The 26,468-nt window shown below is 39.4% G+C and overlaps 1 protein-coding gene across 3 annotated transcripts; it reads right to left on the bottom strand.

Annotated features, from left to right (window-relative positions):
• Positions 1-225: 225 nt before the first annotated feature.
• Positions 226-23,931, bottom strand: SEC22A (SEC22 homolog A, vesicle trafficking protein). 3 transcript variants are annotated; one of them, XM_064157079.1, is made up of 8 exons: positions 23,871-23,931; positions 20,331-20,559; positions 17,079-17,282; positions 15,042-15,205; positions 13,633-13,827; positions 7,606-7,724; positions 4,405-4,470; positions 226-1,272 (listed from the first exon to the last, which is right to left on the bottom strand). In XM_064157079.1, exons 3-8 carry the CDS (start codon positions 17,258-17,260, stop codon positions 1,072-1,074), a joined length of 927 nt encoding a protein of 308 aa, XP_064013149.1. In that variant the 5' UTR covers positions 17,261-17,282; positions 20,331-20,559; positions 23,871-23,931; the 3' UTR covers positions 226-1,071. The 3 variants fall into 3 exon arrangements, with proteins under 3 accessions (XP_064013149.1, XP_064013143.1, XP_064013136.1); XM_064157073.1 differs by lacking the exon at positions 23,871-23,931 and adding an exon at positions 23,530-23,826; XM_064157066.1 differs by lacking the exon at positions 23,871-23,931 and adding an exon at positions 23,432-23,826.
• Positions 23,932-26,468: the final 2,537 nt, after the last annotated feature.

Genomic DNA, 26,468 nt, shown 5'->3' on the forward strand with positions numbered 1-26,468 from the left:
AATAGTTCTCTCAAACACAGATCTAGATCACAAAGGTTCCATCCCAGCACAAGAACACCCAACACAAAGAGCCACAAACATAAACAAAATCCCTGGTCCTTTCTTTTTTAAGCTAATCAGATCGATTTATTTTTTTGTCCTGTCACCAGTTGTTTATCTCAAGTTTGTGCTAATTATTCAGCCATTTCTAAAAGTATATAAAAAGAACAGCAACAGTCCAACAAGTAGGAGTCACTCCATTTACTCACCAATCCATTTCCTTCCAAGCTTTCCAGAGTTCGAACACAGGAAGCATACAAAACTCCCAGCACAGGTGGCAGATTTTTGAACACTTAATTACTAAAAGAAACGCTGTCCACAGAGATCACTTTCAAAAGATAATTAAAAGGAATTCATAAATGAAAATAACGTTGAAGTATTCATAGCATTAGACAGGTGAGGCCACAGGTGCCATAAAGCTGATGCCCAGAAATAGAGTTTCCAGGTTACATTTAAATTAAGAAAACATTCATATACATGTCAATATGAAACAAAACATTCCAAAACGTAGTATCTTAGACATTCCAAATCTACCTTGATAATATGCAATAGCATTATTACTATTTATTTAACCTACCCCTACTGCCTCACAAAGGCAAAACTGAGTTTGGAAGTAAAGAGCTTGCATGATATGCAGAACACATACTCCATACATTCCTTCCATTTGTAAGCTTTTGAATGAAGCTTTATGCTACCAGTCAAATTCTCTGAACTTGGCGTTCCTACACACATTTGACTGCATAGATAGGACCCATTTTTCTCCTCTAGTCCTGGATTCTTTTGTGTCTTTAAAAAACAACCCAAAAAAACCCAGTAAAAATGAAAACAAACAAACAACACCCTCCCAAAAAAAAAACCCTAAAGTTTAACCAAGTGAAAGATGTCCACAGGCATCTCACATTGCTTTATTTAAGAAAACAAAACAAAACAAAAAAGCCCCATCCAGACAGCTGCTGCTTCTGGAGAACAGATTTACATTCCTGAGAGTGAAAAACTGTTGGATAAAACTGCCTCTAAGTGTTCCAGGACTTGTCAGACATTGTAATCAGGGGACTTTCCTTGTGGTTGTCGCAGCCGAATTTGTAAGGTAGAAAATGCTCCCACAGTCACATGAAAGAAGAGCTGCCACAGGTTGCGCAGTTCATACAGATACATGTTACACAGGCAAATTAAGCCAAAGGTCAGGAAGGATTTGGCATTCCTCCAGCCTGTGTAGTACACAAACAGGTAACACTGCCAGGAAATAAAAATGAAATCAGGTTACTACCTGGAAAATAATATCCACTGAAGAAGCATTACCTGGTCAAACTCACAAGTAAAAGCCTAAATCAAGCACATATTAAGAATGGTATTAATTTAGTAGTCCTGGAAGGCTGTAAAGTACCTGACATCAATACAAGGTTATATTTGGCTTCCATTAAACCCTCTTTGAGAACAAATTATCTCATAATAATTGATTACAGTCTGCAATGAGTGGCCTAATATAAAGGAAAGCAGACACTCTTGGTAATCTCTGGTCAAAACACCCTTTGTTCCACTTTAGCAGCAGACAAGAATAAGAGGCAGTGTCAAGCCTCTATCAGGCAAAGCAATGGGACAGACGTGCTAGGTGGATCACATTCAGAGAGGAATACACCACAATGCTGTAATGCTACCATTTGTTAAGGGTCAGCTTCTGCATGCTGTGGTGTTAAGCAGGTCGTCATGACTGCCTACAGTTCCTACTCTGTGTTCTTCCTACTGCAACTGGAAATCTGTTCCAAGTCCCTCACCTCAGTTTTCATTTCTCAAAGGACACAACCTCTACAAAAACACCATTTTAACTCTTCCTTGGTTTTTACCAGAAAAAATTGTTTGACTCTTTCTAGATTCTAATCATCTCTGTCTGCTGGAGAAAGTTTTTGTTGTGCTTTAAGGTAGATAACAGCATCACTTGGGCTTACTTCATATTCTAAATCTGTTTCCAGTGGATATATAACCATGCTCACACAAATTGTTAACAGCATCCATCACCAGATTATCTAAGTGTCATTTCTGTTCTCCTTGGGCATTTGCCACATTTTATCAGTCAGAGAAACTCTGCTTATATTTCTTTTCATTTTTCATGCTCCTCAAAAAAAAAAAGAGCCAAAGCACTGCACAATTGCAACTGAACAATGCAATTTATTGAGGTTACTTTATATTCTGTTGGAAATGCAACCTCTTTCCTATAAATCATGCATTTCTACCCTGAGTGTGGCTGAGATTAATACAACTACTTGTGATTTCTGGATATCTAAATATCTTCAGAGATATGAGTACTGACAGTATCAGTAAGATTTGTATGTCCTTCCTCTAAAGCAAAGTAAATCTAAAGATAAGCAATCTGTGTATTTCAGGACTAGATGGAAGTCTTCTGCACCTGCTTGGCCCTTTTGAGCAAAGCAAATGCAACCTACTTCTGCTGACAGTTTTATAAATCATGTCTAGAAGAGCAATTAGTTAGAACCAGTATCTCAGCAATACAAATTTACATCATTTCCTAGTGTTGTCACCTCCACTGACAACATATGAAAAACTGCTTCCAAGAGAAAACTAAAAGTCAGGATATGCTTCATCAAAACGATTAATGACTAGGAAGGGTTAAAAGAAAAGAATAAGAACATTAGAGAAGTTTGAAAATGCCAATGCAACATGATGTTGAATTTTACTAAAGATCTGTTTGATCTTTTCATGAGTCTAGGTTTGAGATGTGAGAAGATTTGCCCCTTACAAAACAGAGCAACAGTCAAAGGGCCAAAATGCTGAGATCTTAACACCTTACTATTACAAATGCTGTTAGGAAATTTCTGAGGGTTTTTTTTTTCTTCTATTAAAGAGAAGTGTAAGTACAGCAGCTACTGAGGATGCTTTTCTGTAGAAGGCTCCTCAGTGCTGCTTTTTTTCAGTGAGCCTAAAACTAAGTCCTATTTTTCACCCGCACACCTAGGTTGCAAACATCTTCTTGGCAACTAGAAACACACTGCAATGCTATTAACTGAACAAAAGAATGCAGCATTATGGACACCTTGTAGGTGAACTGGCAGTGAAATGTGTTGTCATGCAATACATGGTATTAATCTCACAAACTCCTAAGCATGGCCAAAGAACATCAGAACATGATAGAAAACTGACAGCCTCCTTAGTTTTGACAACTGACCAACTACATATCGTAGGAACAGTAGAGGGTGAGGAACAAGAGCCTCCTCAGACGTATTTTGAATACTAAGGAAAAGCCAAGGCTCCAAGCTGCATGGATTCTTTCTTTAAAGCAGCTCTATTCAAGTCAGACAGTGAGGGAAACATGTGTATCCTTATGTCTCAATGCACAGGCATGAAAACTTCACATAGATCAAGGTTTCTGACTTGTGACAGGAGGGAAGAATGTGCACTTCTAATATGTCAGATTGTTGGCATGGAGAATTAACATCAACCTGAAGAATTAAAGACAAGTGATGAAGAACACAAGTGGTACTGTGACTCTTTGGTATAGGCAAGTTACAGAGAACAGAGACTACAGCCAGAAAGCTGACTGGGGAAAAGGCAGATATAAAAGGAATACCCTGAGATATTATTTTATTTTTTATGGTCTTACACAGTACTAAACATTGTCTGAAAGTCTGCATACTCCACACGTGCAAGAGGTTAAAAGTCAAAACAATTACAGTAACAGCAATTGAGCATGACAGTGATTGCAGTCATAGCAACACTTAAGAGTAGCATCACTGAACGACAAATGCCAATGGGCATCAGAATAATTTGCTACCAATTATACAGGAAAGTAAAATTCAGATGGGGAAAACAGAAAACCAACAGACATGAAATGCAACATGAAACATCAGATAGCAGTGGGAAAACATAGTGCAAAGTGGCTGAAAAGTTTGACAAGAAAAAAGATGCACAATAATGTAAGAAGTGAGGAAAATTCTAGGGTGTAATGCCTAGGTATTACTGCATTTGCTTCTAATCTTCCTAAAGGAAGGAAGCAGCAAGGCATTTGTTCAAACAGTTAAGCTTACTTTAACTCTGAATCTACTACTTTAAGGAAATTAAATAATCTCCATTGCTTGTGATTTTAGAGATAAATTGTAAGCTCCAGACAGACAGAAAAGCACATCTCTTAATCAATTAACTGGGCGAAAATGCCAGCAAACAGAGATTCTTTGTATCAATCTACTGTATGATTATGATTAATTAAATAAAACAGAGAAGAAATTATTTTTTTTAATTACCCTATTCAAGTATCTGTGACATTTAAGAAAACATAATGGCATTTATACATGACTAGGTAATGACATGACTAGGTAATGTTTCTAAACTCTAGTGAATTATGCAAGCAGAACGCACCTGGTACAAACAGGCTGCTGTGCCAAGAAAAAACGCAATAACATAGCTGAAATCTTCACCTTCGTTCTGTGAAAACAAAATAAAAAGCCCTGTTTTACAAAGCTTCAGTGAAATGCCCAATATTTTCAGTATGAAAGCTGCTCATTACTGTTTGCTTAAATAATCTGTAGTTGAGATCTACAATAATTTCTGTACTATGCTAAATCAAAAGAGTTAGCTTACTCATACATCTGGAAAGAAATCACTCTGATCTGGAATCTGACCAAAACCTTTATTCACAATAGACAACTAATGCTGAGATTTTCAAAAGCTTAAAAGTCCTAATGCTGGATGCTTACCTTCTCCAGACAGCTTGAAATATTCAAGTCTGAAGACCAGTAACTACCTTTAGTATTAACCCTCCTCCAGCTTCAAAAACTGTAAACAAGGTAGCAGGGAAGGACACGAACTGGCCACTAGGGTGTGGTAAAACTCCACACAGACTGTAACGCACACAGCTCTGCCTTCATGGTCGTGAAAGCAAACGGAAGTACATCAATTTATCAAAGATTATTGGAATATAAAGTTTTCTTGAAGGAAAAGATAGAGAAAAACTATTTGAAGTGATAGATCTTTCTACTAAATGTTTAAAAGCAAAATAATCCAAAACTCCCGGTAAGTTATTGAAATGGGTTTCCATGGAGTGGAGCAGAATACATTTACATTCTTAATGAGTATTCTAACTGCATTTCAAACAAACATCTGCGAAGATCAAAAGCTTTCCCGGGAAAACATTGGGTACTCATGCAAGTGGTGTTCCTTGAAAGTTAATCTAATTTTGAAAAGGTGGCCCATTCCAAAACACAACTTGTTTCTCCTCAGAGTGCATTCAGTGTCAATGAGTTCCATCTACAGTGCTGACTTGGAAAAAGTTTCTAGGTCTGCATATAAAATTTACCTACACCATGCAGTACCCTTCTACATCACATCCAAATCTTTGCCTCAGTGCACTGCAGTTTCATTATAAAAAGCAACACTAACTCAGAGACAAGCTTTTGAATGACTTCTCAGAAGAAATTCCATTGTGTTTTGGATTACTTCCCCCTAAATATTGTGGGGGTTTCCATAATAAAGCAAATAAAGATAAATTTTAATGGATTTTAACGTGCCTCATTTGTCAGAAAATAAAAAAATATCCTCTGCCATCTATTACCTTCAGATGCAGCAATATACAGAGTAAAATTAACTGGCTGCCCTATCATCAAACAGGTTAATCTAACTTTGCCATTCTTTTTTTTTTTTAATTCAGCTACAGAAAGGTAACAAAGCAAGTTCTAGAAAGGTGCCACTAAGTGGCACAAATCTGTTCAGTACTATTTGTACTACAGTGTATTTAAATTCATTCCTATTTATAAAGAGAGAGAATTGTGCTTAAGGGAACATTCCAAGTGAGTATAAATTAGAGATGTATATTCGTTATTTCATTCTTGTTTTTTCTTGAAAAAACAACCCAAAAACAATTCAAAAGAAGGACCTGGCATGGAACAGTTTGATCAGCCCTGTTCATCTCTTCATTAGTCTTCAGGCAATTATGACACCTCAAACACTACTGCTTTATTAAAGTTTTACAAATACAAATAATGATGTAAGATGACTGGAATGCAGGTCATCTGCCTTACCTTACTTCCCCCAAAAAACCCACTGGGTATCAAAAGCATTGCAGTTATAAAGTCCAGATGTATGTTTGAATAAAAAGATGTGCTGGTTTGAGGCTAAATGGAGTATTTTGCTGAGAGAAATTAAAACTGGCTGTGAGGAGAAAGATAATAGTGACCTGTATCATTCCTTCTTCTACTGAGCACCACAAGTAGTCAAAATACAAGATAAGGCACTCACTTTTCACACACTTCTCAGTTGCTCTTCCTCTCTCTGGCGATCTGTGTGGTTGCATCTGTCGTAACTTTTTAACCTTTTCCTCTAACCTCCTTGTTGTCTTTCTGATCTCTCACCTTAGATCTCTGCAGATTTATCAAGTGAGCTATAGGGAGGTTTATCTGGTTATTTCTGAGGGGAGGGAAAGAAAGGGGGAGGGGGGAAGAGGTTGGTTGGGAGCCTCCTGTGCAGTCTGACTGTTTCGGGAGGGGTTTTGTGTTTCTGTGTTACTTTTAACTTGTATACAACTGTAGATATTTGTATATTGTACATATATGTGCTTGTAAATTGTGCTAAGCCAACTGAGTCCAGTCTGGTGAATTTGGGGCGGGGGGGGCAGTAACTCAGTAATTCCCAAACCATCACAAAAGATTATGTCATTAGCTAAAAAGGTGGATTCCCTCTTTCTTGCAGAAACTTCCATAGGGTTTTAGTTTCTGCCTCCATCACCACAACAGTAGTCTTTAATGCTAAGCAAATTTCCTTTTTTTTTTCCCTGAGGTAACTACCACACATGAACTGTCTGTGCATGCTTTCAGGTGCTATCAGCACACTCACCTGAATGGCTTAAAATCATCAATCTCTATTATTTTCATTGCAGAAATGAGAATACAAGCAGCACAAGAAACAGAATAGAGGGAAAGGCAATAGGAAGGGTCAGAGCACAGAGTTTACACAAATAAATCTTTGTTGGGAGGTTGCTTAGTGGAGGGTGTGTTGTTGGCTTGGGGGAAGGGGGTGTAGAAGAAATCACTTGACAGTTTCCCTTACATTGATCATTTCAGTACACAAAGAGAAGTAGGCATCCTACTCAAGAAGGCTTATTAAAAGCCAATCAAAAGATGAAAAATATTTGTAAAATACAATTTTACAAAACCTGTTTCATGATCCCTGCTCTGAGGACCTTTTAAAAAATGGCCACGTTTTCAAAGCTGTCCATCATTTTTCTCAAATGGTTTTAAATAACACCTATTAAAATTAAACATCTCATATCCTGGCACAGATTTAGAAAACAGAACATTATGTTCACACACTCACTGCTACCAAGGTACCTAGGGAAGGAATTAGCCACCCACCTTCTACTGCATTTGAAACTCACAGCCTCAATGAATGATGCATCACACTCAAGAGCGATGCAGAGATCACAAACAATATAGGCTTTGTAAACTGAAGCCTGACCTCACAAATAATGTTTCTGAAAACAAAGCTATTAAGACTTAGTCTGTATACCCAGCTTCTAGAGTGGCATTACGATTCCTGTGATGCATAGCTCATAAACATGTACAATACCTGCAGAAGACTTTCGATGGCATGAAAACCACGAATTAAATTCAAAGCCCCGCATAACAGACTGAGCACAAATGAGACAACCCCTGGCAGAGTCACAGGTTCCAGACGCTGATGAGGAGCTGCAAAGCAGATCAAAAAAAGTTAACATAGGTCAAAGCAATGTCCTCAGAAATGTAATAAAATAGTTAAAACTATTTTATTGTAATAAAATAGTTAAACGGTGGCATGTAATGCAAGAAGAGATCACTGAAACAAACTGCAAAATGTCAATTGTATTTTCTAAGAGGAGGAGATATCTTAAACATTCCAACAGAAGGTTGAAGTAGTCTCTCCTTCAACTCACATATATAACTGTCTTATTATATTTAGTCTTTAACTCAATATATTTGGTTTATCCAGAATGGTACTGAAGGCTCCTAAAACTTGCCAGGAATTCATTGGCAAAGAATGCACCTGCTAGTGAAATTTGTCCACAATTAGTCAGCTAATAAGACACATACTTAAAGAGCTCCTTTCACAACCTTCACTTTTATTGAACACTAATACATTAGCAGATCTATTGAGACTGATTTAGCTTGTTTACTTAACAGAACACTGCGAGGCAAAGCTATTGCAGTCTCCTACATTAAAAAATATAGCCCATGAGTGCTACCAAAAGACATGAGGAAGATGACAGTTTTTAAACTACACTAGTATTTCTATCACAGCCTTATACAGACCTTCCAGATAGTGCACAGAAGTCTCTTACAAAACACATGAAAATCAAAATGCACTTTTCTTCCCATGTACATCCACTCTCTTGGTCTTATCTAGGGTCACAAGTACATAACAGTTGTGTATGTTCCTCATTACTGTCCCTTTGCATAACTATTAACAGAAAGCAAATATGAAGAAAACAATGCAAAACTCTTGATAGTCTAGGCAAGGCTGGGAAAACAATGGGACTACTGAGCCATACTTAAATCATTCTGTTCAAACCAACGAAGTGTAAAGATGTGAACAACGAGGTTAATGAACTGTAACATTAATAGAGAGAGGGGTGTCAATCCCAGTTGTTTGTATTGCACAGATCCAGGAAAAAGGCTTTCTAAACAGTTTACAAAGTTACAGAACCTAAAGAAATAATGACAAAAGCTATTTCACACTGATAAGCAGACAGGGTTGTCTAATTATGTGTGTGATAACTAAAACCACAAAATTAGTTCAGTTAACTCATTTGTTCTAAATTTAATAGTGCAATTAGTTGCATTTTCTAAACAAAAGCATAACCCATGTTTATCTTTCAAAGTTTATTGCTTCTCTAATGGTAGTGCATATTAGAGGAATACTACCACCAACCACTCAGTTAAGGTTACATACACTATTTGCATACCAAACCATTATTTTTCAGTGACTGGCTGGTTTGGATTAAGTTGTTTTTTTTTCACACCATCTCCTCTAGAGAGTGGCAAAAAATCCAGGTGTATGTGACTGGTTTTAGTCAAAAGTAATTGCATTTCATTAACTGGTGGATACAATTTGTTCACTGCCCTCCACACACAGTTCTCTAAACAATCTCATCTTCAAAATGTATTTGGGTAACTTTAAAACATTGCATGTTAAAACAGTATTTAAAGCACTTCTTTGAGAACCACAAAGGGAAAAGTAAAGAGTTTTGTCAGCTAAATCAAGACAGTGTAAGAAGAATAATAAAATACTAACTTTTCTCTCTTATTAAAATACAAAAACAATTCCAAAAACTTCAAAGGACATTTCAAACCACTACTGATGTCAATTAAGCTCTCCAGGGCTTGATATATTTTAGCATTACAATCAAAGCAACAAGACTGATTTAAATAAAAAAAAAAGGTAAAATATAAAGGCAAACCAGAAGAATGAAGGAGTATCAAAGAAGGCAGGATAAAGGATAGCTGACCTTTAGTCAGTACACCTGTAAATCTTAAGAGTTATAAGTGACATACCAAAACCTAACACAAGCCAAGGATCAAATAAAACACAAATTCTTAAATAAAATGTTGACAATTAAATAAAAATCTAGGAAATTTACTCAATGTGAGAAACTGCACTACTCTTAAGCACCTTTATTTAAAGATAAAATGCATGAAAACAAATCAAACCACTGAGTACACCATCAGGCAAATGTACCTTTGATTTGACAACTGCTCCTTCATTGTAGAAATGCTCAGAAAACAGTAGATTTACCCTAACCTAAAGCATGCTGTCATGTTATTTCTAACACCTGCCAAACACAGACATTCACCTTTGAAACAAAATTCTATCTGTAACCTGTATTTTATGCATCACACATTAGTAATTACTCATACTCCTCACTACAAAACACAACTGTCACTGATGGAAAATGGCTGCTATGTTCGGTTACTTGAATAGGAGGCCTGAACACTAGACCCTGGATATTACCCTATTACAAGGATAAGCAAGTAACAGACAATGTTTCTAGTCACAGTCAAAACTACAGCATCTAATTTCATTACTCTGCTTAAGAAAACAGTATCTGCATCTATCTAACTTACTACCTCTGCCTGCCATCCAACTTAATTCACTTACAGCAAGTCACATTTTTCAACAGGACAGCATATTCAGGAAAGTACACCAGGGAAACTATCTCTTCTTCTAAGTACTTATACTTGGAGCAAAGGAGAAACTCTGAATTCTAGCCAACTGAGTGGGTAGCAAATATCCAGAGAAAGTTCTTTTTAAGCATGGAAAGAAGCAATGAATGTAAAGAATTACAAAGCTATTAGCAGACTTGCTAAAAAAGACACCGTTATTCAATAGCATCTAAAACTTGAGCTGAAGAAGGAGCAAAGTGCAAACCTCTCATAATGTACAGCCATTTGCTGGTGAGTTTCTACAGCAATTCAAGGAAGGAAGTGAATAACTGAACAGAGAGATCTATGGAATTCAGAGGAAGAAGAAACTTATAACTGAAAGAGGGAAAAAGAAGAAGAAAGTAGACATACAACAAAAAAAGAACAGAACTGCTTCTGTAAGACAACTTGTGGAAAGGTAGGTGAAATAAATCGGAAGATCATCTGCCAATTATTCTTTGATTTTACATTATAGTAAAAAGAGAAACAGCCCTTAGACAATTTAGTTTAGGCACATATGATCTTCCAACATTTTTACTCAGAGAAGTGATAAAAACCTCATCTTCTACCACATGGACAACTTTGAAAATACAGGAAGTTTAGACACAAGCAAATTCTCTCATGCTTATTGATTGGGTTTTTAACAGTTGCAGGAAGATTGAATCTAGACAATTTCCAGAGTTAACCAGTTGCCACACTGCCACCATAATCCTTCCATAAGCCAAGATTACACTAGAACATTAAAAAGTAACAATGTAAGCATCAAAAGGAATGGTATTCCAGCATTAGATACCTTTACTCATCTACTGTTTACATGTGTGGGTTATTTGGAAAGGGATATATAGTGCACCTTAGAAGATTGCAAGATTCAAGACATCTTGACACTTTTTCTTTCTTAATTTTTCAGAATCTACATCTAAAACTGTTACATTGCAAGTACAGAAATTGTAAGCTACTTCTACAGTGTCTTGTAGCACCTAGAGTTCTCAGGATCAGGGTCCCACCAGTACAAACCAGCCATCAGTAGAAAGCAGTTTTCAACCTTCTAGAGGAATCCTTATAAGCAAGTAAAGCAATTAGAGTAACAATTGTAAAGAAATTCTACTGAGAGATGAAGTCCCTCCTCCTGGAGGCACTACTGAGACAGGAGACTACTGAAGAGGTGACTGGGTACAATCAGCATGGCTTCACCAAGGGCAAATCCTGTCTGACAAACCTAGTGGCCTTCTATAAACAGATCACAACATTAATAGAAGAGGGAGGAGCAATTGATGCCATTTACCTGGACCTGGGCAAGGTTTTTACACTGTCCCGCACTACATCCTGGTCTCCAAACATGGGTTTGATGGGTAGACCACAAGATGGATAAAGAACTGGCTTGATGGCCGCACCCAAAGAGTGGTTGTCAACAGGTCCGTGTCCAAGTGGAGGCCAGTGACAAGTGCAGTCCCTCAGGGATCAGTCCTGGGACCAGTCTTGCTCAACATCTTTGTGGGTGACATGGACAGAGGCATTGAGTGCACCCTCAGCAGGTCTGCTGATGACACCAAGCTGTGTGGTGCAGCAGACAGGCTGGAGGGAAGGGATGCCATTCAGAGGGACCTGGACAGGCTGGAGAGGTGGGCACAAGTCAACCTCATGAGGTTCAACAACATCAAGTGCAGGGTCCTGCATCTGGGTCAGGGCAATCCCAAGCACAAATACAGGCTGGGCAGTGACTGGCTGGAGAGCAGCCTTGAGGAGAGAACTTGGGGGTGCTGGTGGATGAGAAACTCAATATGAGCCAGCAGTGTGCACTTGCAGCTTGGAGGGCCAACCAGATCCTGGCTGCATCTGGAGAAGTGTGGCCAGTAGGTCGAGGGAGCTGATTCTCTCCCTCTACTCTGCTCTGGTGAGACCCCACCTGGAGTACTGCATCCAGTTCTGGAGCCCCTGTTACAAGAGGGATGTGGACATGCTGGAGTGTGTCCAGAGAAGGGCCATGAGGATGCTCAGAGGGCTGAAGCACCTCTGCTATGAGGACAGACTGAAGGAGTTTGGGCTGTTCAGTCTGGAGAAGAGGAGGCTCCCAGGTGACCTTATTGTAGCCTTTCGGTATCTATCTGAAGGTGGCCTACAAAAAGGCTGGGGAGAGACTTTTTAGGATATCAGGCAGTGACAGGACTAGAGGGAATGGAGCAAAGCTGGAGGTGGATATATTCAGACTGGACATGAGGAAGAAGTTCTTCACCATGAGAGCGGTGAGAGCCTGGAATAGGTTGCTCAGGGAGGCAGTTTAGGTCCTGTCTCTGGAGGTGTTTAAGGCCAGGCTGGATGAGGCTGTGGCCAGCCTGATTTAGGGTAGGGTGGCCCTGCCCACAGCAGGGGGGTTGGAACTAGATGATCCTTGTGGTCCCTTCCAATCCTCACTGATTCTATGATTCTATATAAACTGCATAAATTAAGTCGATCTCTTATATTACAGAATTAATGGAAGAGCTGCTACCATTTATGACTGAATTTTTACCCTGACACTGTAAAGGAAACAACAGTGGTGTACATCTGCCCAGGATAACTAGCTTTATAGACAAAGGTACTTCTGGGAAAAAAAGAGGACATAGTAACAACTTTGAATCAACACTCCCTTTCACTCTGTAATTTTTTTTCACTAAACCTGGAAAAATAGAATTGGATTATGTCAGTTTCACATGTAGAATCCATGTCTTAGTGCAACAACTTGGAGAGTTTTAAGTGTTCTGGACTGCTGGAAAACATCTAAAGATGGATCTTAAACCGATCCAGAGCATTCACTTAAAAAGGCAAGGCTTTAACCCAGTTTAACCACACAATTTCATATTTACCTCCTACCTGAAATAGATGAAGTTTTGAAAAACTAATGAATACTTACATGAATGTGGAAAGTATTGCTATTATTAACATCACACAAGAGGCACTTATTTGAGAGAACATCTTTTAGTCAGCACAGCTCTTTGGATTTTTACTGTCACAAATGCCCCCTAAAGTGATGCTTCTCCCTCCAAGCTGCTCTAACTCCTGACCCTTTGTTCTTAGCTTGTGTCAGTTATTACTTGACAAAGATAATACAACATTTCATAAATCTTGAAAAGTCAGAAAGAACAAGAGAATTCTGAACAAGATGGTAAGTAATCATCTTAATTTGTTTATTTTCATGCAGACTTATTTTGATTTCAATAAAACAGTCTACTGAACAGAGACACTTCTCCCTCAAGAGTACTTTGGGAGGATGGACACTTTGAGTAAAGAACAAAAGAGACATCTAAGCTTAAATACATGTAATGTCATGGCAGCTTTATGCATTAAGAACACCATAGCAAAAACCCTTTTTAAAAGAAATACCAAAGATTAATTCTACTACCCTGCATATTTAGGGACATGAAACCAAAATCCTAAAACTTACCTGCAGATATCTTACCAGTACCCTTGTATTCTGGCATAGATAAACTTGTGAACCCATTAGCTGAACTAAGTTCTGACACAGAAATTTGATAAGGTGGTCTCAGCTTGATCTCTGTCTGCATGTCAGCAAGATTCATCTTTGTTGACAAAGAACGTGTGTTGTTGTATCTCTGTTTGGTCCTCTGAATGAAATTATCTGTACAAAATTCAAAATACAAAGTTATAACCTCGTGGACTATTTATTAAATGATGCATCTTTGATACTACATAATTCATAAACTGAAATACATTATTTGAAATGCTTGTCTTTTTCTTGGATTTTTTCATACTATTTGTTTTGTGACTACCATACCATGAGCTACTTAACTCTAAAGTAAAAAAAAAATTAAGCTCTAAAAGTCTAATTACTGTGAATAAACTAATGATTCTTCACTGCATGAGACTGAATGTGTTGCTAAGAGAAGAGATTTACCACACTTATTCTAGTTTCTCCGTTAATTTGGTAAATATCCTTACAAAAAAATTAACTCCTGCATTCAAATATAAACTTACCTGAGTATGAAAAGCGTTTGCAAAATATTCAGGCAGAGAAAATTAGTAACTTATTATAAAAGACTGTAATAGACCTACATTCTAACTTAACAACTAGTAGAACAAAGAAGACATTGGGATAAAAAAAGAGAGAGTTTTCACAGACATTTTCATAAGAAAAACAACAGTATTATAAGGAACTCTTTTTAAATTACCTGACTGAATTATAGACAGGAATTAACCGAGTGGAATATCTTCCCCCATATTTCTAAAACTGCAGTTCTTTATGCTCTAATGCATTTAATAAAAATATTTAAAGTAACTGCCTAACATATAGCATTAAAGCAATAGATCTTAATGGAATTCATAACAGCTGTTATCTAGTGTATATGAGATTAGTTGTATTTGGAGCTTGTATGACAGAAGATTAAATGCTTCACTATATCATAAAACAAATAAAAATCTCTCCCTTTCATGTACTTAAAAAAATTTACAGCACAGCTAAGGGCAAACACAAAATTGCAGTCCTTTACTTGAGAAATGAAGCTCAATGTATTTACAGGTTAAGTATTTCAACAGGTATGAAGTCAAACAACTCCCAGCAATACTAACAAGGGAAGGACAAGCTTCAGATTTGGTGACAAAGCTTAAGCCAAAACCTACTGGAATGCACAGAGATTATAAACAATTTTGGATAAAACTCAAGCAGCCTAATTTAATGCCCACAGAAATAATCCTTATTGGTGCTAACAGGAGTCAAACTAGATTCTAAATCCACCTGAAATACAGCTATAAACTGCTTTGAAGATTTCTGGTTTGTGTACATTAAGTTGCACATCTATTTAAACAGGCATTTGTCTTAGAAAGGCAGATTCTTACCAAACTCTATGAAACAGTACGGCCTGACAGCAGTATTTGTCTTCATCATATTGTAGGTAGTGATGAACTCTTTCTGAAGCTCATCCAGGAAGCAGAAAGCCAAGACACTGGGATAATTTTCAGTGCACAACATCATATAGCTCACTCCCAAAGAACTTATAAAGCTGTAATTGAGGCAACAAATTGAAAAATTCAAATTTAGATCCGAATATTTCACTGCTTGCTAGTCTGATCTCACATTCAATAATCAGAAAAGCATAATCTGCTTTGAAGTAGCAATGAAATTAAGATTTACTGAGAAGTCCAACGCTGCCAGAAGAAAAACAACTCACTTTTAGGCAAAGTTTTACTTTAACACCATGCTGTATGAATAAATGAGAAGCTGTGTTGCACATCTAAATTGTATGCATGTGTGTGTATACATATGTACACCCTCTCACACATGGAACAGTAAAAAAACAAAGCTTTTAGGATACAGAAACAGCAGCTATGTCCTGCAATAGCTTCCATTCATCCCAAATGCAGAATGTAAGCTTTGGTACATCCCAAAAATGCAAAAGCTTATCTTCAGATTGTGAGGCAAGAGCAGCTGGTTCTTTCCAATATGTAAGGAAATAGAATACTGGATTCACTGTTCTCCAAGACAGTTGCAAGGATGACCAGAGAAGGCAAGCAGAAAATTAGAAAGGGGCAATTTTCAATATACATATTCCTATTGGTTTTAGAGAATTTGTTAAATGGAGCACACATCTTCATGACACATTCAAATTTCTTCATGATCTCAATGCATAACTTCTTAAAAAGTAATCAAAGATTTCAGCAATAAAAGATATCCAAACTAAGCCCTACATTTCAATCTTAGAAGTTTATTTTAAGCTGGTAAGTTTATAAACTACAGCTGAGGTTGTAAAAAAAAATACTGACTGGAAAAATTAGTCTACACTGTGCCTAACCCTGAGAAATGCTGGAAACTCGCATATACCAGTGAGAGACAGGAGAAGGTTAAGGACTTCCAAGGACCATTCAGGTGGTATACTTTCCACCATTATAACTTCCACATGCATGCTATGGGTTAGGATGACATTTACTCACCTTATTCAAAAGAGCCTATCTAAATTAGAATCAGAATTCAGTACAGTTAAAGTGCAACTGAATTTCCAACTACACACAGGTGCACCTAGTTACCAACACTAAGGAGAAAGGCCATATAAAGCAAAATCCTGAGTAAACAATAGATTAAAAAAATTATTTCATGATAATCCAAGTTTCATGCTGCAAATGGGCAGAGAGTATAATGCAGTGTTGTCATGCAGGTACACTATCAAACTGACTAGGTTTTTTTTTTTTTTTAAATAACTATTCCTAAAAAGTCAAATCACCAAAGTGTGAAAACAAAAAAACCCACACTGTTGTGAAAATGCTGGATGCAGCAGTAGAGTAGGCAGGTTCCATTTAGCTATTCAAGGCTTTACTAGGCACAGCCTTAACACTGGAAAAGCCATTCCCACCCTTCTCATTCCCTGTGTGCCATATGAAATAACTATTGAGTTATGCTTGTGTTTTTAGGGCATGTTTTCTCTGAAGTCAACAGAAATTCTGAAAGTACAATAAAAGCACTTAATGCTGCAACATCCTAACCACAAATTTGTCAGAAACACCGAGTGATGGAGATACTTGGATATTTTTTAGAATTTGCACAGATTAAAGAGAGAAAACAAACAAATACTAACAGAACTAACATGAGAAAGTACACTTCTGGCCATTTTCAAGTAAGAAACAATATTGAAATTTAAAAATATATTTCTAGTAGGTCAAGAATTTACATATTTACAAAAATACTGCCTATTTCAAACTAGAACTTCCACCAAAGCTTGAGTAGGTTTCAAAGCTTTCTAAAATTCCTCAGTTTCTACAATTTTCAATACATAAATACTGCCAAGAATTAAGATTAATTTGATTAATCATTCTAATGAGAACTGATGACTTAATATCTTAGAGAACCAACAGGTGCAAATATGTATGTAAGACAAGTCTTACTTTATATTATACTGCCCAGTTTTCAGAGTGCATCTGTCAGGAAGCTGAGAAAGTTTCTTGGAGAGCATTTTAAAATATTTCCTACATTCTTGCATTCCTGTGCTCTGGTCATAATCTGTAGATGCAGACAGTGGGAGTCCATCCCTCACACGGACTACAGAGGCTGATAAAATCATAGACATTGCCAATAAAGTTAAAGACAACCTACAACAAAACACAAATCAGAAGGAATTAGAATGAAAGTAAAAACAACTGTGATTTATTAAACTTCCTGAGCCATATACTGGACCTAGGCTTAAAATGGGGCAAATAGAGGATTTTCAGTTGTAACTCAGATTACTCCCAACTGAATAGAACCTATTAGTCTTCGTGAACAACAAAGCAGCAGTACATCTGCTACCAGCACCACATTTTCAAATACTTTTATCTGAGCTGCCATAAATCCTTATCTCAAGACACCTGTGGAGATTGAAACACTTTTACTTGGCCTTAGTAGCACTTGCACCCTTCAAGCTGTAAGTCTCCTTGTTTAGTGAGACAACAATTGTAGTCCAAACAAGAGAGAACAGTAGCTGGAGAGGAAAAACATGCACTGTAAAGGTATGCCAGATGGAAAGGTAATCCAAGCAACAACATTAATGGGATCTCATGAAACTACTGTTACTGCATACATGCTTAAATATCCTGGGCAGAGAGAGACATAATTTACATATTATCAAATGGGACATCAAGGAATGTCCTCTCACTCTCCCAAGGGCCAACGGAATTTCTTAAACATGAAATGTCTTTTTTATCTGGGTCTTCATTTTCTTTAAATACAGAAAATGTGTGTATCGTATTGCACAAACACTGAGCCAGCTGAAATGGTGCTTGCAAAGCCCACATGCTTTTACAGTACGTGCTGGGTTTGGCAGGGATAGAGTTCATTTTCTTCACAGTACCTCATACGGGGCTATGGTTTGGTTTTGTGCTGAAAAGAGTGTTAACTCAGAGATCACAGAATTACAGAATGTTAAAGGCTGCAAGCAACCTTGAAAGATCATCTAGTCCAACCCTCCTGCCAGCGCAGGATCACCTCTACCAGATCACATAGGAGTGCATCTACGTGGCTCCTGAATAACTCTGTGTTCTAGGCATTGCTGAGCAATAGGCTCTCTTACAGAGTCAAGGCATTTTCTGCTTCTCACACTGCCCCACCAGTGAGCAGGCTAGGTGTGGCCATTTGAGCTGATCTTCTAGCTCAGACATAGGGGAAAGATGAACATTCCAGGGATAGGCCACATAATGGCAACAATGGATAAATGAATGTAATTTCATTGGAGCATCAAGAGCTTAATGTCTAGAAGCACAGCTTGTTCTTCCCCTTTTCTCCCGCTGGCTTCTGCTGCTGCAGCTTCGCCTATCTTTCCCGGCTGCTGTTTTGGCTACTGCTGCTTCTGCTGCCTTCGCTGCCGCTTGACCCCTCCCCCATCTCCCTTAAGGTTATTGTATTGTTTTTTTTTTTCTTTCTTCCTTCTCTAGTTATTATCTCTCTTTACATTGTTATACTTATACTATAAGAAAATACAATTTCATCTCTCCCTGACTTTCAAAAAAAAAGGGGGGGGTCTGTGTTGTGAATTTCTTCCCGGGAGAGGGATCAGCCCAAACCCGGGACACTAAGGGTGCACAAGACGTTGGGAGGGGACACAGCTGAGACAGCTGATCCCAACTGACCAAACATATGTTCTGTACTATATGATTTCATGCTTAACATAAAAACCCTGGGTAAGGAGGAGGAAGTGGGGGATGCTCAGAGTGATAGTGTTTGTCTTCCTTGGGAAATAATTAATTTTCAAAGCATAATAATTTACATTTAATGGAATACAGTCACTTAAAAATTGGAAAGTTGTGTATTTAAGCATTTCTCAATCAGAAGGAGAAAACACATAGCTGGTACTTAACAATATAAACACATAGCCTTCAGACAAGTCTTTCAAGATTGAAGATGCACTTTTAAAACCTTCAAGTTCTTCAAACCTTATTTTAAACCAAACCATCCAAAAGTCTAGCAAAGACAAGCATTAAGTGAATCAGTACACAACTTTGTCCTCTTACAAGTGGGCGAACTGCTAGAATTTATATGAAGTCAAAAGCAAACACTTCCTCAACTTCTAACACTGCTCTGCACACTCCTGCTATATACTACACCTACCACTTCAGAGATTATGAAAAAAAAATATATTTTTGCCTCCCTCAGACGATGCTACTCAAGCCCCATACAGTGACAAACTGCAAAAGAAAACAGATTTCTGAATACAGCTGAAATATGCTTTTGTGTGCAATACTGACATGTTTACAGCACTTTTCAAGCTCCAGCATTAAGCAAGCTTCAGAAGCCTTAGCAGTCGAAGGACTGAATACTGAAAAGCTAGGCATCCAGAATTTGACAAAACAGTGCTGCCTCTTCATAAGAGAGGAAAGAGATTTTTTTTCCCCTGAACTCTCATCTCACTTATTTCCCACTACCCAAAGGTTATATAAACATCAGGATAATGACTGAGTTATAATCAATATTCCAGTTTTTCAAGGGTATTTACTCCTCAGAGAGAAAAAAATGTATAGTGACAACATTGAAAACATGTTGTAATTTTCAATTTCAGAAATTCAGCTTTGTCAGCAGTTTGACTTCATCCTGCTGTGAGATGCATCACATTGCCTGAAGGAATCCCAAATTAATATCCTGTATTTCACTTTAATAGCATATCAGACTCTCACCAAAGTCAAAACAGAAGCATAAGCCACTGTCTTCTGTAGTCTGCTGAACAGTTATTGAGTTTTTACCAGGTATACTTGTTATTTCAGCACTTCAGTAAAGAATTCCCTATTGTACAAAGCACTTTGATCAGCTGGACACAGAACAGAACAACTTTACAACTAGCTCTAGATTACCTTACTGGAGTGAAGCATTTTGAAATGTAAACCTTCAGCTCTAGAAACCACTACATGTCTCTACTTGAGTTCGTGCATGTGCTCCCAGTGGGAGAGTTTAAGGCATCTGTTCTCTTAACTATGCTACTAACCGTTTACCCATGGCAGCAGCTCAAGAGCATGACAGAATTGCAGAAGAGCTTTAGATTGTAATGGTACTCTGACAATAACCACCTCTAACACTTGGAACTTGGTCTTCAAGGGGAATCCTGAGAGCTGTATCAATATAAACAGAAGGACAATGACTTGACAGAAAGTTAAAAATTTCCCCCATTAACTTACCTGCACAAAATGTAATTTCATTGATTTGCATTTCCTCTGTCGAAGCAAATAACTCTATTAGCACCTAATGTGCAAAAAGGAACATAGGCCCAAGTGTCGTCTTAAGAAAATGCAGTGAATAGGACAGCACTGCAGGAACTCAGAATCCTGTAGCCAGCTCTCAGAAGGAAGAATATTGTTCTGTTCACTTTTAAAATTATCTTCACACTTACAGTTCATGGTGAGCTATCTGATGAGATAAGAACAAACAGGAAAGGTTAATGAACTTATTTACTGGCTAAGAATTTTTAGCTCTTTTTGTAAGAGCGTGCTTATTGGAAAGGCCTAAATGCACCCCTAGGGAGATGAGTCGAGAGGTACTCAAGTAAAAAGAAAACTAGAATAATAGAAATATTAAAATGTTCCTCTGTTCTTTAAATGGAGAAGTCCCATTACTTCAGCAATTTAACATGGGAAAATATGATATCTGTCTGCACAGTACAAGTGTAACTCAGGGTAACAGAACCTTTGACTCTGAATTCCATCAATCACCTCATATACTAAATTGAATTGATCTATAATCTCCTCTGATCAGAAATCTCAAAGATTCAGGAACATGATACAACACAATCACAACTGTATCTTCTAAGCATTAAGAGTTTCAATATTCAGTCTAACAAGTTGCTTTACTCCTACAACTAAGGACAAAGAATACAAAGATGACTAACAGCAGCAAGTACATATAGACAATAGAGACAAAGCAAAGGATGAAGAGCCTTTTAGAAGTATTCTTTGAAATCTTTATGGCTATTGTATATCTAAATAAATATTTGCATAAATCTAGAACAAAAGCACTTTCTTCAAGACTCCTGTCTATATTTAGAGAGATTAGGATAATAGAAGATAAGCCTCCACTAAAACCTGCCAATTCTCTTAATGTACTATGAAATCACACAAGGTAAAATCTGCATTTAGATGAACAGTCTTAAAACCACCACTGAACCAGGGTTTGCTATCATTATCTTAAAAAACCTATCCAGTATTTTTTTTTCCCTCAGTTTCCTAAACAGTGAAATCAGAAAGCTACCTAGAAAACTAAGCAAATAAAGTAAATAGCTTTGGTTGCAATATGACATGCGTAAAGAGATGTGCAATAAGTATACTGTAATATAACATTCAGCTTTACTTTAAAATATATTAATATAGAAAAAGTTTACTTAATCCTCGAAATAGAAGAACTATTTCACTCAGCTGTCAAAACAATAAGGCTCTACAGATGGAGCCAAGTGGTAAATTTCATATAGACTTCTATAGGTAGAGTGCAGAAACAATATTAACCATACAGTAGTATTTTCAGAATGATCTTTGAATGTCTTCTTAAGATATCTATTCAAAACTGCAGTTACTCACCAAAATACTACAAATTTCATAGATTTCTCCCTCAAAATTCTATATCCATCAACCACCTAAAGATGACTTTAAGACTGCACTTCCACCACAAATGGTATATAAATCCGTTAGAGGCAAAAGAAAACAAATAGTGTCTGGGCTTTACTCATTCTATGACAGAATGGAGAAGCATCAAATTCAGCCAGCACTTGTTGGGCTTACAGGTACCATAGACGGTCCTTCACAAAACATGCAGTTAGGCAGTGGAACTGCTTATTATTGGATGTTGTTGATGCTAAAATGTTCATGAGGCAACAGGAAAAGCTCACGGAAAGAATACCAAAGTTATTAAAACTCACTACCCTTTGTTCAGCAAGATTCTGAACCCAAATCAATCACCAAAAGGGAGAGTACACCATGGAAGCATCGCTCCATGCTTCTGCTATTCTTACATTTTCCTGTGCACATCTACTCCTGGTTCATCTTTATTGATTTCCACTGACACTTCACAGTCCTCCCTTCAAATGAAATCTGGGAGAACTCACGGAAAAAAGGAACACAGAGAAAGCTGGCCACAGACAGAAAAACGTCAACTGTAATTCCACTGCTACTCCACCCTCAATGAAGCTGTCCAATTCATCACACACATGTCAACCTTCACTGCTTCCACAAATAGGTATTGTCACATGTGGCTTCAGTTCCATTTTCTCCTCTGAGCAAGAAATCTCAGTTGATGGAAACTAGAGTCTGTTTTACCATGCTTTTTTCTCTAAGAGAGATTCAATTACCATCTCATTTATTTTTGTATTATGAGGGCAGTTGATCCTGAGGCAGCATCTAGAAAAGTTCTGGAAAAGTGGTACACCTCACAGTCTTTTACAACAAATTGGTCCTCCAAACTGACAGAAATTGTTTTGTATCTGACTGACATCTCCTCATAACCTCTTTTACAAGGAAAGTGTTGGAAAGTGACCTGTCAGTACGGTTTGCTTAACTGCACAAGATTTGAAAGACATTCTAAACAGATCCAGTGCAATGGCAAGCCTACCCTCCTGCACCTCATGGCCTTCAGCAGTGAGTTAAACCATTTCTTGTCAAGACGCCTGCCTCTCTCAGTAGCTTTGCGCAAAACCACAAAGCAGTTGCAAGCTGTGCCCTGTTTTATGCAGAATGAAGCTAGAGTGTCTGTGCTGACTTCATGTGTACTAACACTGTTGGACAATTCAGTGTTCCCACATTTGAGGGTTGTGACAGCTGCATTCTGCAGGCAGGTGTCTTCAATTTTCCCACTCTAAAGTATACTTCAGAAATCCATATAATGAATTAAAGCGTTACAGAAGCACACAATAAAAAAACTACTCTGACATGATCAGATGAGGCCAGATAAGGAAATAATCCTGAATCACCAGCCTATATAATCCTTTCCATAAAGTAGAACAGGCCACGGAAACAACATCAAGCATTTGTGAAAAATGAATCCGATCCTCCTATCTACCACCATACGGTAGGTTAGACACAATTATTTGCGCTATTTGCAGTGGCAGCCAGAGCAGGAAGAGGCAACGTGGTCACTGACTTAACCAGAGTCATACCACTTCATAGCGCTAAACTTTGTACAAAACCACTGATGCCTACGCAGCCACCTAGAGGAATGACGGATCCCTGCTGCAACAGACTTCATCTACAGAACGACGTGTACGAAGAGGCCTGAGCTGTGGCCTCCTGCCACTGACCTGCCCACCGCGCCCCGCGCTCCTTGCCAGGCGCAAACCTCGAGTGACAAAGGCGGAGGCAGCTGGTGACGAGGGATGCGCCGGAACTCCTCTCTCACCTCAGCTCAGGAGCCGAAGAAGCCGACACTGTGGCTGCAGCGGCCAGAACGACACCTTCTAAAGCACGGCAGCCCCTGCCAGGGCGGCGGCCCGGAAGGCGGAGACACCTGGGATAAGTCGCTTCGCAGGACCAGACCCGCGCCCACCCGGGGAGGCCAGCGGTGCCTCAGCAGCCTCCCGCCCCGGGGCCGGAGTAGAAAGGAGAGGGCAGAGCAGACAGAGAGAGCCCTACGGCAGCAGCTGTCAGCACAGTCCCGTCCCTCACGGGGGCAGGCCCCGGGCAGGCCGCGGGCAGGCCGCGTCACCCGGCAGCGGCGCGCGGGGGCAGGGCTCGCGCTACCTGGCTCAGCGGAGCGCGGCGGCACCGGCGCGCGGCCACGGCGGCCGCCTCCCGCCAGGCATTGTGGGTGCTGGCCACGTCCGCCCGCGCGCCGCCGCCGCCCAGGGCGCGCCGCTCACGTGACGCCGAGCGAGCGAGCGGCGGGGCGGGGCCGAGCCTGCGCCCGGGGAGCTGCGTGCGGCGGTGGCGCCTCGGGAGCCTGGGGCTCGGCGCCGCGGAGCCTGCGGTGGCTTTAGTGCTGTGCCGGGGGCAGGGCTTCCTCACGCCCCCAGGAGGAGGCCATGCCGCTCCAACCCCGCGTTACAGTGGCGTGGCTTCACAGAGGCCTGCCGCCGTCGCCGCGAGTGGGACTGCCCGGTTAACCGTTGGAGCTTGGTGTCCGCTGTGTAAATCGCCAGCTGGCGCGCTTGGGAGGGCTGTGTTAAACGGGTTAAAGTGCGCTGACACCGCTCCTCCTGCTGAATCATTGCATGCTCTGGGTTAGAAGGTCGTGTCCTGCACACCCGCGGTGAGCAGGGACATCTCGGCTCTATCGAGCTCCCTAGAGACGCGTCCAGCCTGGCCTTCAGTGTTGCCGGGGACCCATCTTTATTCTAGGCCTCTCTGAAGTACTGGAAGGCTGCTGTAAGGTTTCCCCTGACCCCTGAACAACCCCAGCTCTCTGGGCCTGTCCTCATGGCAGAGCTGTTCAGGCCTTTGATCATTTTTGTGGCCTTCTCTCAACTTGGCCCAACAGGTCCAGGACTGCAATCTGAACAAAGTGCTCCACATAGAATCTTCCACTGTGCCAGCACAGGGAGAATGCCTTGCTATTGCTAGTTCACTGCTTTGTACAGCTTTGGTTAAGTCTTAAATCAGCCTAAACAAAACAAAAAAGTTTGGTAACTGCATTTTTTTGATTCTTCAGTGTGGTAGCTTTTAACTGTAGTTGGCCAGTTTCCACCAGGTTTGGGGGACGTATTCAGAACTGGGCATATACTTGATGGTACAAGATACATGTTCGGTGGTTTCTGATGGGGCAGCAAACATGACTGCTGATGGGGAACGTTATAATGGTGATGTAATTGTCACCAGAAAAAGAGTGCACTGAGATGACAGCAGCTGCTAGACTGATTTTACTCATTTCCAGACAAATCAGCTGGTCATGTTTAAAAGGCAAGGCAAAAATCAAAGTACACAAATCTCATTACTAATGCCATTACTAATCCCCTAGTGACATTCCTATTTCCAATCTATTTTCTTTACCAATACAAGAATATTTTTCCTTTCAACTTTACTGTTTTCCTACTGTATCACACTGTTTTAGTCTGTTGGCTCAAATCTCAAACAAAAGCAGTTTATTTCCTCACTAATGCTTTTTAATTTCTTCTTCCATCTGTTGCTACTTCACTATCCAAATGCTTGTAGTGTGGCAAAGACTGTTGGGGTAGAGGTAATATACCTTGCAGTCTGGACTTTAGGGCTCTACAGAGCTTCACTCAGGAGCAAGGTAGTCATAAGGATGGCATTGAAGCAGATAAACATTCTCCAACCTCTAGTCTGCCTTCTCTAAGCAGCATAAACTGGTTTAGGTGGACACCTGTGGGAACTCTAGATACCAGTGGGGAATCACCTCACTGCCTACCCCTAAGATAGTGTATGTGAATGCCAGGTGTGTTAAAATGATCTCTTGGATCTCACAATAAGTCATAAGTTATTGTTGCTGGAGATGGATTTTTGCCCTTTCAGCCTTCAAGCTTTCTCCTTTGTGCTCCAAGCAAAGCTCAGCCAAGCTGAGGAATCAAGCTCTTTGTGTCAAATGAGGCTGCAGCAAGAAGTGCAAGGCTAGCTATGGCCATGGAGTTGAGTAACTGAGGTGGAGAATAATTGTTTTCAGAGGGGACGAGACTGAGAAGCGGTGAGGTGAGGAGTCAGGAGATAGAGGTGGCATAGAGATGTGGGAGGGGACAGTAAGCACAGATGAGCAGAGGGGCTGCTGAGGGAAAGGTCACCTGCAAGTGCTTAGTGAGATCATTTTTCTGCTGATTGCTGGGGGTAACTGCCAAGGATGGGCATTATGAACAAGTCTTGCTTAAGCCTGACAAGGGATGGGAGGTCTTCACGTTTGAATAAGCAGCTTTGCATCTCCAAGTTAGTATTCTGGCCTGTCAGAGAGCAAGTGCATTCCCTGTTAGGCTTTTGTAGAGCTGAGCATTGGAATATCGCAATCCTGACTCACTAGGCACAACTGTGGCATATGTTTGGAAGATGATACATTAATCTGAATGATTTCCAGAGAGTCCTTATCCTGTACAAACAGAGCACACAGTATTACAAGCCACTACACAATTTAACAGCTTATGATAGCATCTACTATAATGCTGAGAAGTAGTGATTGCCTAATTAGAGGCTGCCTGAAGATTTGTGATAAGTGCATACGTGTGTCATTTTAATTTTTCTAGCTCTTCTGAACGGTTTGTCTTTCAACCCCAAAATTCTCTTGACCTTTTGTAAATGCTTTGAAGAAAAAAAGATAAGTATTTTGCATTTACATAAACAGGTCTAAAAAAGTTATATATACAATTATTAGTTAAGACTTACACATTCCTGGGGGAAAAA

This window comes from Pogoniulus pusillus, chromosome 2 (assembly GCF_015220805.1).
Source record: "Pogoniulus pusillus isolate bPogPus1 chromosome 2, bPogPus1.pri, whole genome shotgun sequence".
Classification (NCBI taxonomy): domain Eukaryota; kingdom Metazoa; phylum Chordata; class Aves; order Piciformes; family Lybiidae; genus Pogoniulus; species Pogoniulus pusillus.